The 18,252-nt window shown below is 47.5% G+C and overlaps 1 protein-coding gene across 46 annotated transcripts in view; it reads right to left on the bottom strand.

The window, feature by feature from the left end:
• Window positions 1–18,252, bottom strand: part of LOC144772242 (uncharacterized) — a 507,669-nt gene that overhangs the window by 100,312 nt on the left and 389,105 nt on the right. For 28 of the 46 annotated variants that reach the window (XM_078656418.1, XM_078656417.1, XM_078656427.1 and 25 more), the window contains 2 exons: window positions 17,798–17,854; window positions 4,436–4,492 (listed from right to left, as the gene is read on the bottom strand). The exons of 7 other annotated variants lie outside the window; for them this stretch is intronic. In XM_078656418.1, coding sequence (XP_078512544.1) covers window positions 4,436–4,492; window positions 17,798–17,854 — 114 coding nt within the window. The remainder of the gene's footprint in view (window positions 1–4,435; window positions 4,493–17,797; window positions 17,855–18,252) is intronic. 11 more of the 46 variants (XM_078656426.1, XM_078656444.1, XM_078656450.1 and 8 more) reach the window with 2 other exon arrangements.

The raw sequence follows: 18,252 nt of genomic DNA, 5'->3' as shown, positions 1-18,252 counted from the left end.
CTGGTCTATAAGGTTGACTTACAACCAATCACCATAAGGGTTGTTTGGACTGATACAAGGTGATCACTAGAACTAGTGAGCATCATATATCAGGCCAACTTCTCACAGGGCGTGTCACCCGAAGTCTGGGAATTGGCTCTTTTCCGTGCATTGGACACTACTAAAGAGTCTAGTGGCAGATGTCCCTTAAAATAGACTGGATCAGATGGTGCTGGTCTATATTTCTTTTCTATTCTTGGATTTAACACCCTACAACGTACCGAGTCTTTAAATATTTCCAGAGCATGTTTAATGACTCCTTTGATCATGGGTAGTATTTGCGTAGACCTTTGTGACTGCTCAAATGTATCCAGTTAAAAATCCTCCTCAATGGCATCAGAGTGCATTGAAACCCCGTGGTAAAGGGCAGCTCTATTTAAGAGATGATTAAACCCAATACTATCTTCTGGAGGGGAAGGTTTTGTTGGGTAGGACTGAGGATCAGGAATGTCGGGCACATTGTGTTGTGGGAAGCCATATATATCGTCATCTTTGGGATATTCTGGATTGACATCTTCATCTACAGGGTATGCATGTGGCTCTGGTATGTCATTCCCCCCCCTAGATCATACTCTTCGTCAGTGTGATGTGATGATGCAGGAGATTGAACAGGAGAAACTGTAGGTGAAATGTAAGGAGGGATAGGAGAGAAGAAGGTGAAGGAGGGGAAGGGTGCATTGGAGAGGTTGCACAATCCTTCTTTTTGGCAGGAACCACGGGTAGAAGTGGTGTCTCTGCTGGTCTCTTTTTGTGAGGAATAGCTTCCACATGTCCAGTTTTTGGATTGATATGGACTTTCCTTTGTTTAGGATCTGGTCTAAACAGTTCTTCTTCCTCTGCAACTTTCTTCGGCGTCGATTGTTTCGGTTTTGATAGGGGTTGTTTTGTGTTTTTTTGCTGTAGGAGGCGTTATTGAGTCCCATGGCAAATTTCAGTGCCGAAGGTGGTTTCGGCTTGGTAGGCTTGTTAGAGGGTTTAGGTGTCTCTGAATCAGGCCTTGGAGTCTTTGGTACCGAGGTTGGAGACTTTGGAGTGGAGACAGGTCTCGTTGGCTATACAGCGTCGGACTCTGGCTTTCCATCTTTATTTTTGGAACCGGAAGGTTTCGGAGTCGGAGCCTTTTACGGATCCGGTCCAGTCTTCGGCACCGATGCATCTTTTGGTTTTGGTGACGAAGGATCTTTGTCTTTGGGCACCGAAGGGCGTTTTGGCTTCGGTGTCGAAGAATCCTTCAATGTCGAAGGATGTGTGTGCTTCGGTGCCAATGGAGGAGGTGGAATTGGCACATGTGGTTTTGTCGGTGCCGAGGCACCGGAAGGTGTAGTCGTTTTCCTCGGAGCCGAGTCCGAAGGCGGGGCGTCTGAGGGGATATTTCGGTCTCGACTGGGCCCCATGGGCCGAGTGCTGACCTTTGCCTTTGGCTTGGGTAGTGTCTATTGTGCAGGGGCAAGAGTACTCAAGGGTTGACGAGATGGAATCGAGTCGTCTGAGTCCTCTGCCTCCGATATGTTCTGGAGATCAGGTGAGTCTTCCTCGGCGACGAGTGGAGCCTCGTCCTCGGAGATGTCTTCGAGTGGATCCTCGCCCTCGGAGATGTCTTCTTCGACGATCTCCTCCTCGAAGATGGCCTCCGGCGCTGGTGCTGATCTCCTCATCTCGTGTCGACGTGCCCTCCCATCTCGAATGGTCTTCTTCGATCGGAAGGATGCACAAGCTGTGCAGGTCGACTCGTCGTGTTCCGGCGATAGACAGAGGTTGCAAACCTCGTGATGGTCGCTAGGAGGGAATTTTGCTCGACATACCGGGCATCTCTTGAATGGAGTTCTGTCCATGAGGCGTAGGCCGCACGGCGCCGATAGACCCAACGGCCCGCGTCGACGCACCGGAATGTAGCTTGATGATGCCAAAAGTAGTCTATTCGTCGATAATGTTTGTTTAAAGTTTTTGGTCGCTACGAAGTTGCTGGAAAAGTCTTTTCTAGCCGGAGTGGAAAACTTTCATCCGAACCCAGTGGCGGAAAAAAAACAATCTGAGGATGGAGTCGATGACCATGCGCAGTATTGTCCAAGGGAGGAGTCACCTATCTCGTGACTACAAAGACTTCTTCCAAGAAGACAACAACCTGCAATCATCCGAGCCCAAGACCAGGTGGCGATCTATTGCAAAAGTGTACGATCTGCAGCTCATATGCCTCGAACATTTTGTTTTCGTTGATCAGATGATTTTTAGTGATTATTTCAAAGTTTCAAAACTCGACACTTAGAAGTTCCAAGTGAAAACCAGTCAATGTTACCCTATGAAGAAAATGTAAGTTATCGGCTTTCAGGTAATTACTCGACTGCCAGAGTTAAGGTTCAGGGACAAGACTCAGTGTTCAGGTAGGTACACCCTCAGCGGCTCAGGGGCAGCCGGGTGCAGAGAGAGTAGGCCCAATGTTAGCCTATGGCAGGTAGGGGGCCTTTGGTTGGTGCTGCTAGCAGGCAAGCCACACGGCTGTGGGAGCAAAGCTCTTGGTCACTTACTCAGGGCAAGTGGGAAAGTAGAACAGAACAGTTGGTGCACATCCAGTGGCACTGGGGCAGCTGGGTGCAGGGTGCTTTTGGGCCGGGGGGCCCAATGTGTTTCAAAGGGAAAGCTGTGAGACGAACAAAGACTGCAGGCTCGGGGACGAAGATTCTTCAGGTGCGGTCAGTCTTCAGTGTAGCCATTATGGTGCTGTGGAGTTCGCAATGACAATCTCCCAGCACCATATACTCTTAATGGCATCACTGCACTTACAGTGCCCAGGAATGGCCCTGGGTACTGAAGGGGCACAGGGCTCATGCACCTATGCCCATACCACTGGCATAGTGTACCCAGCTAGAGGGGTGACAGAGGTATGACAGGGTAGTGGGTTTGTGGGCATGGCACACAGGGATGTGTGCCATGTCGACTCTCTGTTTAGTTCTGCACCAAGTCACTCAGCCTGCAAAGGCAGTGCGTGTGTGTGTCAGGGTACAGGGCCCCTACGGGCGGCACAATAAGTGCTGCAGCCCTTAGGGGTCTTCTCTGGTCACAGTGCCCTGGGTACCTAGGGTACCATTTACCAGGGGCTGACCTGTGGCCAGGGATGCCAATTGGGTTTAGGTTTCAACACAGTTTTAGGGAAGGAATACAGGCCCTGGGTACCTGGTTGGCAGGAACCCAGGGAACACTCAGTCAATGTACATCAGCCATTCAGCAAAAAAGTGGGGGCATAGCCTGCAAGAAAGATGGCACTTTCTCACAATGAGTGCATGGGTAGTGACAGGATGATTAGAGTACTGCAAGGAGAGTGCATGGTGAATTTATAAGTGCTTGGATTTTGGCAGAGTGATTGGATAAGTACATGGTGCTGGCTGGGTGATTGGAGGAGTGCATGGGTGTGGGAGGTACAGGCTGCCCGAGCAGTAAGACTCATCCAATGCATATTTTCCGAACCTCACGGCCGAGCGCTGGCAGGAGATGTATGGGGGTGGCGCTCAAAGGGTTAACCCTTTGGCCGGCCCTACACAGGTGACCAACCGGTCGGTTCCGCCGGAAAGCCAATCAGCTGCCCTGGACCGCCTAGAAGAGGGCGGTCCACACCAGGAGCCAGAGATCCACCAGGAAGAAGACGGGCGGTTGAGGAGAGAGGCGGAAGTCGGGCAGAGGACGGAGACGCCGCGTCACGACGAGAGCAAGACCCAGGGAGGCGCGGCAGAATCAGAAGCCCTGCAGCGATACTAGGAGGGAGAGAACACGGACGACAAGTTGACGGAGGAGTGGTGGACCCCTCAGGAGAGCTGGAACATCGCTGCCGCAACTCAGGAGAGTTGCGGCCACCACGGTGAGTAATCGTTAAGCGGGAGGGTGGTGATTACCGGTCTAGATAGCCTAAGTATGTAATGAGGCACGGGGCTGTCAAAACAAAAGAAAACGGCAAACAATGAAAGCTGCAGACAACGAGAAAAGAGAATCGGTTGGGATTTCGCCTTTTTTGTTGTTTTGTTTTATTGATTTATTTTGCCATAGAACATCCTCGAGAGAAAAGAGAAAAAGGGGGGGTGGGTTGGGGAAGCTCTTTTATTATCAGCCTACCAAACGGCATTGATTTCTGTTACGAGATACAATGTTATTTTGAAGGTGTTAGTGGAAAAGTGTTTCTGTGAACGAAAGGTAGTTGTAACACAGATAGAGAGAGCAAAGAAGCATCCAGGAGATAAAAGAACCCTCAGTGAGCGCCACAATAATACAGACATATTTTTTTATTTTCTTACCTCTTCTACCACCCTCAACCTCACCCCTCCCACTAGAAGAGTAATACAAACCTTATCACTTATTCGGTGTGGTGAAGGACTATCTTAAAAAAGATTTCACATTGCCTTTGGTTACTCACCATCATCTCTCCTTTCTTCCGAGCCACCTGGGGAAAGTCCCTCTCCCGCCTGAGAACCTGCGAAGAAAAGAAAAGAAAAATCACAGTACGAACAACTAGATCAAGTGGGTCATTGTCTATGGAGAAAAATGTGGATCATTATTAGCCTGGAAGGCGAAGGCAGATAGGGCGAGAAACACAATTCGGGAGTTAACCAGAAGAGAATCTAGTGAGGTATTGAATGTTAACTCAGATATATGTGGAAAGGTCCGTAGCTTTAGGAAAGATCTATACAGAGATGATATTCAACCTGGCCAAGAAGATATAAAGGAGTGGCTGTGGTTGACGACACTTCCAGGGTTAACCATAGAGCAACAGAAAGCTTTAGAAGGAGAGATTAAGGATGAGAAGATAAGAGCTCAGTGTAAGGAAATGGTGAAGGGAAAGGCTGCTGGACCGGATTGTCGACCAGTCGAGGTCTTTCTCTGTATGATTGACCCAGTAACTCCTATTTTACAATTCTTATTTATTGAGGTATATATAAGTGGGAAGAAGGTCCCTAATTCTTGGTCAGAGGTTACAGTCACTTTGATTTTGAAACCAAATAAGGATCCACTGAAAGTGAACTCGTATAGACCGATATCCTTATTGAATGCGGATTATAAGATCTTTTCCGGAATCATAGCATCTCTGGTAGCTAAGTTAATAAATAAGGTTATCCATCCTAACCAAAGAGGCTTTATACCAGGGAGGCAGTTGAATGAATTAACTTTTCAGTTGTTGGAAGCCATGGATATTGCGAAGGCTCGGAAACTACCTTTGACTACAGTGGCTGTGGACGCAGCCAAAGCTTTTGATCAGGTACATTGGCCCTACCCGTGGGAGGCCTTGTTAAGTTTTGGTTTTTCACAGAATATGGTAAGGGCGGTGCAAAATTTATACAGTGGTCCTAAAGCCAGGGTTTTGATAAATGGGGGGCTGTCAGACTGGTTTGAAATTTTCAGAGGGACAAGGCAGGATGTCCCCTGTCCCCACTTCTTTTTAATATATATATCGAGTCACTAGCTAATCTGATAAGGGCAGACACTGCTATTCTCCCTTTTAAATCACAGGATCTGGAAGTTAAATTAGCACTATACGCAGATGATTTGTTGCTGTATACGAGAAACATGCAAGACGCAATTCCCAACCTGGTGAGGAGGCAGAGAGGTTTGGCCTAATTTTTGGGTATAAAGTAACCACGGGAAAAACCGAGATTATGGATTGGAATCAGGGTATGGCAAACTATGGGGTGAAAACTCAAAGATGGTATTTAGGGGTGTTAACTCAAAGAATGGATGATATTATAAAAGTAAATTGGAGGAATGTTAGTCAGGAAGTAACTGAACTACCCTCAAAATGGGCAAACCTATCTTTGAATAGCTAAGGAAGGGTAAACCATATAAAAATGATTATACTTCTAAAGGTGAGATTTCTTTTCAATACCATCCCGTTGGTCTTTCAAAAGAAGGTTATAGCAAAACTTCAGGGGATAATAGGAAGTTTTATTTGGGCATCAAAAGGCCCTAGGATTTATTGGAAAAAGTTGTGTAGGAGGCTTGAAATTGGAGGATTGGCACAACCAGATATACTGGTTCACTGCTACGCCATTCAGTTTAAGAATGTTCGCATGCTTGCTAATAGAACTGATAAATCAATGATAAGCTTACTCTTTGAGGCAATGCTAACCGACGTCCCACAAGCTCAAACGCACTTCCTTTATAAATACGGAAACCCAAAGTTTTTTCAAAAGGCGAGGCTCAAGATTTTGAAGTCTGCATTACATACGTGGATGTATGTACGGAAAACTCTGAGAGTCCCATATTTTTCATTATGGGAACCGATTTGGGATTCGCATGGTACCCCGGAGTGCTTGTGGGATCAACTAAGCCAGCCTTTGAAATCAGGTGGTATTTGTTATTTGGCAGATCGTTATGTAGGCCTAAATTTCATGAGCTGGGAATCTTTGTGCAAATGTACTAATGGTCTGTTGACGAGGTTTAAATATTATCGACTGAGATCTACAGATCACAGTGGTGGCAGGCTACTCGCGCGCTCCCACGCTACTCTGATCTTTGATCCCAGCGCATTTTAAATTTTAAATTGCTCAGCCCTGCTGACTGATAGCGGTGCTGCGCACTTGGTATATTTTTAAAGCCTTCACTTAGATTACAGCGCTGCGCGCTCGCGTGTGCATTTATGCTGGCTAACTTTTAAATGTCTTCATGCTGATTGAGAGCATTGTGCCTGAATTAACATTTTGTATTTGGGGAACCTACCTCTATCTTTCTCGCTCTTGACCCCGGTCCGCCCCGGCTGTGTGCCGTTTGAGCGGAGGGTCAGCCCACGAGCGACACTTCCTACCTGGTCCTGCTCCACTTCCGCCCTGCCTCTCCACCGTGCAGGTCAGCGGTCTAGTGGGTCACGGCAACCAGACATATATGACAACCTGGAGCAAGCACAGCGGACGAGCGCAGCGGGAGCGCCGAGTTCGCGCCGAAGTCGCGCACAAGTCAAGCCCGTCTGCGCCCGTCCGCGGCCGGCCGGGGGCACATCACTCTGCCCATTTGCTCACCTACTCCCCAGCAGACCTTCTAAGCCTCCAAGGTTCTTGGTCTTTACCTGCTGCCATCCGTTCCCGTATTTCCTTATTCGGCTTATCCCCCTTTCATGTTCCCCCTCCTCCATACCACGTTCCCACCAATCTTCCGAGGGGTACTACCAATCCTGCACCCATTAAAACTCTCAAAGCTTGCTATCTTAATACCCGGTCCGCCGTAGCTCATTCGCGGAAAAGAAGATTCCAGCCAGTTTCAGACGTCCCTGGAGAAATTTGAATCTGGAGCATTTCCATCAGCTACTGATGAAATACCATCCTTCACCTCCAACTGAAGTCTCCCGGGGCTATGATACTTTCTGTGAATGGCTCAATCAATCTTTAGATAAACTCATTCCGGCCAAGTGGTGTAAGACCAAATCGAGCCCTTCAAGCCCTTGGTACGATGAATCTTTGAAAGCTCTGAAAGTCTCTTGCAAAAAAGCAGAACGCGCTTGGCGTAAAACGTATGATACTGACCTCAAGGCGGCCTATAGGGCTTGCACTAGAGTGTATCATCGGGCCATTTGCACTGCTAGGGCTGCTTTTTACGCTCTGGAGATAAAAAATAGTACAAACCCCTCCAAGGTCATCTTCAGGGTATGTAAGGACCTTACCAGCAAGAGGACGGACACTGTTACTATTGAGCCCTCCTTGGCACATTGCGAGGATCTAGCCTCGTTTTTTGTTGAAAAGGTGGAGGCCATCTATAGGTCATTTTCTCAGCTTCCCATCAGGGAGGAAATGCCTACTTCTATGGCCCCAAAATCATTGCTAACCATCCCTAGTCCGACCAGGGATGAGTTTTTAGCTCTGACAACAAAAGTTAAATCCGGCTCTCCGGATGATCCTTTGCGACCTGCACAGTTCCGGGAACTTGCTGAATGTTGTTATCCTGCCCTTCATGATCTCATCAACATATCTTTCAGCTTCGGCAGTGTTCCCAAGGCCTGGAAACAGGCTGTGGTCATTCCGATCCTTAAGAAACCTACCCTCGATCCGACCAAACCAGAACACTACCGGCCCATTTCCCTTCTTCCTTGGCCAGCCAAGCTAGCGGAAGCTCATGCTAACCGCATTTTATCTGCTCACCTGCAAGAAACGAATCTACTGGATATTTCCCAGAATGGATTCCGTGCAGGTCATAGCACCGAAACAGCTCTCTTGGCTGTGGTGGAACACATAAGGAAGATGTTGGATCAGGGTCAGACGGCGGCACTGATCCTTTTGGATCTAAGTGCCGCTTTCGACACGGTGTCCCATCAGATTTTAATACATCGTCTGATGGAGGCTGGAGTCGGAGAGACGGCACTTGAGTGGTTTCGCTCTTTTCTTAAGGATCGAGGTTTTAAAGTGTCCACCCCCCCTTTTTTTTCTGCGTCACGTCCTATTCTTCAGGGTGTTCCCCAAGGTTCGGCTCTTAGTCCCACTTTATTTAATTTGTATGTTCAGCCTTTGGCGGAGGTTGCCCATAGTTTTGGTCTTTCCTTAGTGTCATACGCCGATGACACGCAGCTGGCGGTGGCACTGAATGGAGACTCCAGCATGGACGCCCCCACCTTCCAGTCAGCGTTAAAAGCTGTTGCTGGCTGGATGGCGGACAACCGATTACAACTAAATGCCTCTAAGACCGAGGTCATTATCTTCGGTAAGGAAAGTGGTCTATGGGGAGATCAATGGTGGCCTACTGATCTTGGCCCTGTGCCTACCCCTGTGAGTGAAGTCAGAAACCTTGGGGTGTGGTTCGACGACAAGCTTTCATTTATTTCCCATACCAAACGCGTGGCTGGCGTATGTTTTGGTACTTTGCATGGTTTGAGGCCCATTTTTAAATTTTTCGATGCTGAGACAAGACAGATCATGGTCCAGGCTCTGGTTCTTACCAGACTGGACTATGCCAACTCTCTGTTTTTGGGCTTAAACCAGGCCGAACTGTCCCGTCTCCAGAGGGTTCAGAACGCGGCGGCTAGGATGCTTGTCGGCCTCCCGAAATTTGTCTCAGCTCGCCAAACCATCCGCAATCTTCATTGGCTTCCGATTGAGCAAAGAGTTAAGTTTAAAGCCCTCTGCTTAACTTTTAAAATCCTCAACCTAGCCTCTCCCCCGATCCTTGCACAGACTATTCTGCACTATGCTCCTACCAGAGCTCTTCGCTCTGCTAGTCTTAACCTTGTCATAGTGCCTCGTTTTAAAAGGGCTAGAGTGGGTGGTCGCTCGTTTTCAGTGCTGGCGGCTGCTCTTTGGAATTCTCTTCCAGCTCCACTCCGCTCAATTTCAGATCTGCTTCCTTTTAGGAAGACCTTGAAGACTTTTCTTTTCTCCACAGTTTAGTCTGTTTTTTGTCCAGCTTTCTTAATCGTGTTGTGTTATTCAGATCTCCAAGCGCCGGGACGCCTCTTGGCTGCGGCATCCGCGCGCTATATAAAAAATAGTTAACATAACATAACATAACATCGATGTTGTTGGACCTTCATGCCCCAGACTTGCTGTTTCTCACTGAAACTTGGTTTCGTGATGATTCCCTACCCGCTCTTTTGGCCACCTTACCAGCCTCATACTACGCCCTACGCTCGGACCGCCTTAACGGCAGGGGAGGGGTAGCGCTCATTGCCCGAGCAGACTTGCCTTTTCAAATTCTCCCTCTGCCCGATATTGCTACGACCGAGTACCTGGCCATTCGCACCACTTCCATTTCCCCTCCTCTTACCTGCTTACTTATTTACCGCCCCCCCCCAATCACCCTTATTGTTTCTGCCTACCTTCCTAGAAGTATTAGCTACAATCGCTATTAATAACACTTCCATCCTGCTCTTGGGTGACTTCAATTTTTGGCCGTCAGACCCTGCAGAGTGCTCTTCCTCTAAGGAATTTTCAGAAATCCTCCGATCTTTTAATTTTATACCCCACATCCACTCCCCCACCCATGCTAAAGGACATGTGCTAGACCAGATTTGGTCCTTGAACTGCCCTGTAAACTCTGTCTCTATTTCACCCTGTACCTGGTCAGACCATTATTCGATCTCCTTTGCTCTTCCCATATACTCCCCAGCCAAACCCTCACTTCCTAAAAACGTTTGGGTCCGGTCCTGGGGACGAGTAGACCCAGGCAACCTCTCCGACTTACTTACTGCCTCCTACCCTTCATTACAGGGGTTATCTACTCTCTCCCAAGCCGCTTCCATCAACCAGTGGCTTACCTCTGGTTGCGACTCGATTGCCCCACTCAAGCGGGTTACGTCCAAGCGGGAGAAGGATGCCAACCTGTGGTTCAATGAGGACCTCAAGTCTACTAAATTAGCTGTACGCAGAGCTGAGCGGGCCTGAAGGAGAAACTATTGCCCCCTATTGAGACTGGAGTTTATTAACATACTGGCCCAGTATAAGCAGGCCATCTTAGGGGCAAAAACAGCTTATTTCTCCTCCAAAATCCTCGCCGCAGAGAACCAATCGAAAGTAATCTTTTCGATTGTGAACAACCTGGCATTCTCTGACAGAACTACTCTGAAACCCACTCCTTCACCTGAACTCTGTCACTCCCTAAATAATTTCTTCATCCAGAACATTTCTACCATCAAGGCCAACATTCCTCCTCCCTCTCCCACGTTTGTGGACCCTCAGTGTCCCCCCCCCTACGGGTCAACTAGACGTTTTTCCTCTGTTGACTAAGGAATGTCTTACCTCGATAATTCCCTTGGTCAAATCTGGTTCCCCTCTAGACCCTTGTCCCTCCCACATTCTCCGTCACATTTTTTCTTCATGTTCTGATCCCCCTCTTCACCTCCTTAACAGCTCACTTTCCCAGGGTGTGGTGCCCACCCCGCTGAAAACTGCAATCATTGTCCCCATCCTTAAGAAACCTGGTGCGGACCCCTCGGTCCCGGCCAACTACCGTCCCATCTCCCTTTTGCCATTCTTAGCAAAGGTGCTCGAGCGCCACGTCACTCGCACCTTGAGCACTTTTGTGGAGATGCACGGGGTCTTAGCCCCCCGCCAGGCCGGTTTCCGCCCCGCACACTCTACGGAGTCCGTGGTACTGTCGGTCCTTGATAACCTCAGGGAGGGAATGGATACCAACAAGACCCAGGCCTTGGTCCTGCTTGATCTCTCAGCCGCCTTCGACACGGTCGACCATACCATCTTACTCTCCCGTGTCAGGGCGGCGGGGATCGGAGGTACTGCATTGGTCTGGTTATCCTCCTTCCTGAGGGACCGCACCCAGGCTGTTCGCCTGGGTGACTTTACAGCGGATTTCCGGAAAGTTCAGTGCGGGGACCCCCAGGGCTCTTCCCTTTCTCCCCTCCTGTTCAACCTTTACATTGCCCCACTTATTTTTTCTTTACAGCAGATGGAGGTCGCAGTATATAACTATGCTGACGACCTCCAACTAATTTTTGATCTGTCCTCCTCTCTGTCTTCTATTTCTAATTTCCAATCTATCATGACCCACATCCGTGACTGGATGAACCACAACCACCTAAAACTCAACCCAGATAAGACCGAGCTGGTGTTGACGGGTGGTTCATCCAGCCCCTGGTCTTCTTTGTTCTGGCCCCCTTCCCTTGGTTCCCCTCCGGTCCCCTCTTCCTCTGTTAAAACTTTAGGTATCAAGCTCAATTCTCAACTTACTCTTCACTCCCAGGTTAGCTCTGTGGTTTCCTCTTCCTTTCTTTCACTGCGTACTATACGCAAGGTGTCCCGCTTCTTTTCTTTTCACGCCCTTAAACTGATCACTTTGGCGATGGTCATCTCCCGCCTGGACTATGGCAACGCCCTATATGCCAGTGTACCTGCATATAGTCTTAGGCGGTTGCAACAGATCCAGAACCAGGCGGCCCGCCTGGTGTTCAAACTACCAAAATTTCACCATGTCACCCCCCTCCTTAAATCTTTACATTGGCTCCCCGTTCGTGAACGTGTCCAGTTCAAGCTGGCCTCTATCACCTTCCAAGCGAGACTGGGCACGGCACCGGCCTTCATCTCTTCTGAGATCACTCCCTATGCACCCACTAGAGACCTCCGCTCTTCTACCCAGGTCCTTCTCACGGTCCCGCGCTTCCGGAGGAAGAAATGGGGCGGTTCGAAATTTGCAACTCTTGCTCCACTCCTCTGGAATTCTCTGCCCCCTGAGCTCAGGACCATGACTCATTACTCCCAATTTAGGAAACAACTTAAGACTTTTTTGTTTTCTAAAGCCTTTAATTAATTTGTTTCCCCCATAGCCTGAACTGCTCTATTTTACATCGGCCAGTTCACCCTGCTTCTGTAAGTTGTAGCGCCATGAAGCCGCTGGCGAACGTGCGCTTAAAAAATAATTTTTATATTCAAATTCAAATTTTAAATTCCTGGTGGGCAACACAAGATTGGGCGGAGTAGGAGGAATCCAAATGTGATCAAGTGATGAGAACTGGTCAAGGGAAAAAGGAAATATATTTTTGGTACTGTGCTTTTTTGGAGATGAGTGCGAAGATCGAGATTGAAATTCTAAAATTGTGGCGTGAAGAGTTCAATGATGAGGATTTGACACAAATGTGGAGTGACTCTTATAGTATATTACGACAAGTATTAAAGCCGGCATCACTTAAACGGACCCACTTCTTTACTACCCATAGACTTTATTGGTCCTCAGCAAAGCTCTTCAAAATCACTGGTAAAGCCTATATTTGCCCTAGGTGCATGTTAGTAGCAGCTGACGATATACATTTGTTTATGTCATGTCCTATATTAGTACCATTTTGGAACTCGATATGTGACACAAATTAAAGAAAGCCCCAGTGTAACCTTAGATCAAGAGGTGCAAATCACAATGGTTGAATCAAAGTTCTGGTTTTATGTAGTTCTTTTGGCAAGGCATGAGATGTGCAGGTTATAGAAACCTGAAAATCCTCCATCCTTTTCTGAGTGTCTTAGAAATGTTATGTATACATCTGAATCGGACATAGCATGCGATCTAAGAAGTAGTGAGAAAATTTGTGCTCCGTTGGTAAGGTGGAGAGAGAAGGATACGAGAGTCCTATGATTATGCCACCTACACTGCCAACCATGTTATCTCCTATCCATGGGTAGTCTCAGTTTCGAAAGGAGATGGAAGTGGAAACAGTAGTATGCTTGCGGGCCAACACTCTTACTTTTCCTCTTATGGTCTACAGTCTGGTTTCCTTTTGTTTGACCTAGAGGGTTTAGAGTATAACCAGCAAGAAATATGGCAAAATGATGACACAAAAACCCCACAAAAAAAGCAATGATGCAGGATGGGTGATTGGAGGAGTGCATGGGTAGTGACAAGGAGATGGCTGGTCGGCATGAGCAGTGCTCAGGTAATTGTAGCAGTGCATGTGTTAGTGCCTGGGTCATTGCATGAGTACATGAGTAGTGACTGAATGATTAGAGTGCTACAAGGAGAGAGCATGGTGATTTTATAACTGCTTGGCTTTTGGCGGAGTGATTGGATAAGTACATGGTGCTGGCTGGGTGACTAGAAGAGCGCATGGGTAGTGACAGGGCGATGGCTGTACTGCATGGGTAGTGCTCAGCGAATTGCAGCAGTGCATGAGTGTAGGAAAGTGGCTCTGTATATACTGCACCATTGCAAAGTACAGTGTGCACAGAGTCCACAGTCCCCAGAGGCTTGGCAGAGGCTAAAGTTAGATATAACCTTACTCTCTAAAGTGGTAGCTTGGTCGAGCAGTAAGGCAGTATCAGAGAACAGTGTAAAGCATTTGTTGTACACACTCAGTCAGCAAATGGTCTCACACATTCAAGAACTGAACTCTAGGCCAATTGTTTTGTATCAAAATATATAGTAATTTTATTTTAGAACCAACAAGGTATCAAAGTATACTTTCTCAGAATGAATTACTTTAGTTTAAATACTTTGCAAATACGCAATAGACTTCAGTACAGTAGTTACAGTTGTTGCAATGGGCAACACAATGTCAAACCCAATGCAACATTGAGCTCAATGGGAATTTCTAGTTAAATGCAATAAGTTACTTTATGGATTACTTTTCTAACCACAGGACTGGATCATTTCCTGTAAACAGTTAAGTAAAAGCGTTTTGGTTACAGTAGTAATTTTTAAGGAATATTATTGTATTTCAAAAGTTGACACTTAGAAACTTTTTCACATAGAATCACCAATGTTATCCTACGGGAGGAAATTCTCTTAGCAGGTAAGTTGTGTTATCGTTACTTTTTCTCACTCAGTGGTGGATCCTGGATCCAGCACTGGTGCATCTCCTGTAAACAGTTGAAAGAATGCATTTAAGGAATATTTGTAGTTTGTGAAAATCGGCACTTAGAAACTTTTCTGATGAAAACCAGACAATGGGTTCCTATGGAAGGAAATACAACTTACTGATAAGTAGAGTTAAAATTACTTTTCAGGGTCAGTGCTGTGCTAAAAGGCGCAGCACTGGGTTCTCGCCTGATAACAGGTGAGTACATCGGAAATCGTTGTTCAGCTGATTTTAGGTGAATATTTTAAAGTTTCAAAACTCCACACTTAGAAGAATTTCCAAGTGAAACCAGTCAATGTTTCCCTATGGAAGAAAGATCAGTTATCGGATTTGGGGTTAAGTTCTCGACTGGCAGAGTTAATGTTCCGGGCGTAGACTCAGGGGTCTCCCAGGGTCAGGTAGGTACAGTTGGTACACCCTCAGCGGCACAGGGGCAGCTGGGTGCAGAGGTAGTTAGGCCCAATGTTAACCAATGAGAGGCGCCTGCGGTTGGTGGCTGCTGGCTAGCAGGCCATGCGGCTGTGGGAGCTGGGCTCTTGGTCACTTGTTCAGGGCAAATGGGAAAGTGGTTTAGGACAAGGGTTGCACTGCCAGGGCCACTCGGGCGGCTGGGTGCAGGGTGCTTTAGAGCCGTCGGGTGCTCAATGTTATTTCAGATCCCTCAACTTCTTCCATTTAGGAAGTGTATCAAGACCTGGCTGTTCCCTTAGACCTCCCCGCCTCTACATACTTTCGGTCTCTTCCTCAGTAAAGTATTCTCCAGCGCCAGGAAGCCTGCAAGGTATCAGATGCGCTATATAAATAATTAAAAATTAAAAAAAAAAAATTACATTAAATTCAATAGAGATCTTGGATGGTGAATAAAGGCTGGAGACTCTTCAGGATCAGTTGCTGAGTACAGCAAGTGGCCTGGAGAAGCTCACAAAGGTGGCATGCCTTTGAAGCTTCCCCCTGCCCATTCTGGCGGAGGAGACCTAGCACCTCGCCCAGGATGTGCATTGTTGCAGGCCCAGAAGAGCAGGGGGCTCTCCATCCAGGGGTCCAGCAACATGTCTGCTGTGTGGCAGCCTAGGCAGCCTCTCAGACAAGACGTGGATTGTAGGATAGGTTTCAGGGGGTATCTCTAAGATGCCCTCTGTAGTGCATTTTACATTAAATCCCACACTGTCTTCAGTGTAGCCATTATGGTGCTGTGGAGTTCGTAATGACAATCTCCCAGCACCATATGCTCTTAATGGCATCACTGCCCTTCTAGTGCCCAGGAATGGCCCTGGGTACTGAGGGGGCACAGGGCTCATGCACCTATGCCCACACCACTTGCATAGTGTACCCAGCTAGAGGGGTGACTGAGGTATGCCAGGGCAGTGGGTTTGTGGGCATGGCACACAGGGATGTGTGCCATTTCGACTCTGTTTGGTTCTGCACCAGGACACTTAGCCCGCAAAGGCAGTGCGTGTGTGTGTCATGGTACATGCCCCATAAGGGTGGCACAATAAGTGCTGTAGCCCTTAGGGGTCTTCTCTGGTCACAGTGCCCTGGGTACCTAGGGTACCATTTACCAGGGGTTGACCTGTGGCCAGGGATGCCAACTGGGTTTAGGTTTCAACACAGTTTTAAAGAAGGAACACAGGCCCTGGGTACCTGGTTGGCAGGAACCCATGGCACACTCAGTCAAAATACATCAGCCATTCAGCATAAAGTGGGGGCATACCATGCAAAAAAGATGGCACTTTCTCACAATGAGTGCATGGTTAGTGACAGGATGATTAGAGTACTGCAAGGAGAGTGCATGGTGATTTTATAAGTGCTTGGATTTTGGCAGAGTGATTGGAGGAGTACATGGGTGTGTGAGGGACAGGCTGCGCGAGCAGTAAGACTCACTCGATGCAGATTTTCCGAACCTCACGGCCGAGCGCTGGCAAGAGATGTATAGGGGGAGGTGCTCAAACGGTTAACCCTTTGGCCTTCCCTAAACAGGTAACCGCCCAGTTGGTTCCGCAGGAAAGCCAATCAGCAGTCCTGGACCGCCTAGAAGAGGGCGGTCCACACAAGGAGCCATAGATACACCAGGAAGAGGACGGGCGGTTGAGGAGAGAGGCGGAAGTCGGGCAGAGGACGGAGATGCCACTAGAGCAAGATGCAGGGAGCCGCGGCAGAATCAGAAGCCCTGCAGGGAGACCAGGAGGGAGAGAACACAACGACGAGTCGACGGAGGAGTGGTGGACCCCTCAGGAGAGTTGGAACATCGCTGCTGCAACTCAGAAAAGTTGCGGCCACCGCAGTGAGTAATCGTTAAGTGCGGAGGGGGGTGGGTACTGGTCTAGATAGCTGAAAGGGGTGATGAGTGTGTTGGACGTTACATCTTGGTGTCCTTAGGCTCAATCCTTTTTTGTATGAATAGAATCAGAAGAGTCCGTACTTTATGGAAAATTGCTCTTTATTTGTGTAGATAAAACGTAGACAGCCGACACGTGTTTCGCCCCTATGGCGAATTGCGCCAGGGCTTTTTCAAGGCTATTTACAATGATTTGTATTCTGTAGACTTCGTCATAATATACACAGTGTATTTCAACATTTGATCCGGTTTGTAAATTTATTAGGGGTTGAAGAAACGAGAGACTCTGAGGAATACGCTAGGGATTCAACCCCTAATAAATTTACAAACCGGATCAAATGTTGAAATACACTGTGTATATTATGACGAAGTCTACAGAATACAAATCATTGTAAATAGCCTTGAAAAAGCCCTGGCGCAATTCGCCATAGGGGCGAAACACGTGTCGGCTGTCTACGTTTTATCTACACAAATAAAGAACAATTTTCCATAAAGTACGGACTCTTCTGATTCTATTCATACAAAAAAGGATTGAGCCTACGGACACCAAGATGTAACGTCCAACACAATCACCCCTTTCAAATACCTTACTGTTTGAAAACTCAAGAGGTCCAGAGTTTTCTTGAGTGTGTTAGTACTATCAAAAATCTGTGAAAACTAATGTGGACTTGGATTCCTCTGTGGACCACCTCCCTTCTGTAGAAAACTGGTCTAGATAGCATGAGTATGTAACGAGGCACGGGCCTGTCAAAAAGAAGAAAGAAAACAGCAAACAACGAAAGCACCAGACAACCAGAAAAGAGAATCGGTTGAGATCCTCGAGAGAAAAGAGAAAAAAGAGGGGGGGGGAAGCTCTGTTATCATCGGCCTACCAAACGGCATTGATTTCTGTTACGAGATACATTTTTTTTATTTAAGGCGCTAGTGCCAAAGTGTTTCTGTGAACGAAAGGTAGTTGTAACACAGAAAGAGAGAGCAAAGAAGGATTCAGAGGATAAAAGAACCCTCAGTGAGCGTCACAATACTACAGAGACATTTTTTTTCTTTTTATTTTCTTACCTCTTCTACCACCCTCAACCTCACCCCTCCCACTAGAAGAGTAATACAAACCTTATTTCTTATTCGGTGTGGTGAAAGCCCATCTTAAAAAGGATTTCACAGTGCGTTTGGTTACTCACCATCATCTCTCCTTTCTTCCGAGCCTCCTTGGGTAAGTCCCTCTCCCGTCTGAGAACCTGCGAAGAAAAGAATAGAAAATCACGGTGTGAACAAACAGATCAAGTGTTTTGTCAAGATACCGACGAAACGAGAACATTGAAAAGACACTTAGGATCCGCGACATTATAGAAGAAGACCAGATAAGGGATGGAGACGAACATATTTGAGGAATTGTATTTGCTCTGCCATAATAGAAATAAACCGGTCAAAATTGAGCACTGCATTCCGCCTCCTAGATTTTGTTTCCGCCCATCCCTCTGACAATGGGCAGTGACAGAGCGGTGGCTAGAATGCATGGGTAGTGCTCAGGGGAGTGTAGCAGTGCACGAGTTAGTGCCTGTGTCATTGCATGAGTGCATGGGTACTGACTGGATGATTAGAGTGCTGCAAAGAGAGTGCATGATGAATTTATAAG

Source organism: Lissotriton helveticus, chromosome 8 (assembly GCF_964261635.1).
Source record: "Lissotriton helveticus chromosome 8, aLisHel1.1, whole genome shotgun sequence".
Classification (NCBI taxonomy): domain Eukaryota; kingdom Metazoa; phylum Chordata; class Amphibia; order Caudata; family Salamandridae; genus Lissotriton; species Lissotriton helveticus.
The sequence above is the reverse complement of the archived record's forward strand: the minus strand, read 5'-3'. Positions and strand labels throughout refer to the sequence as shown.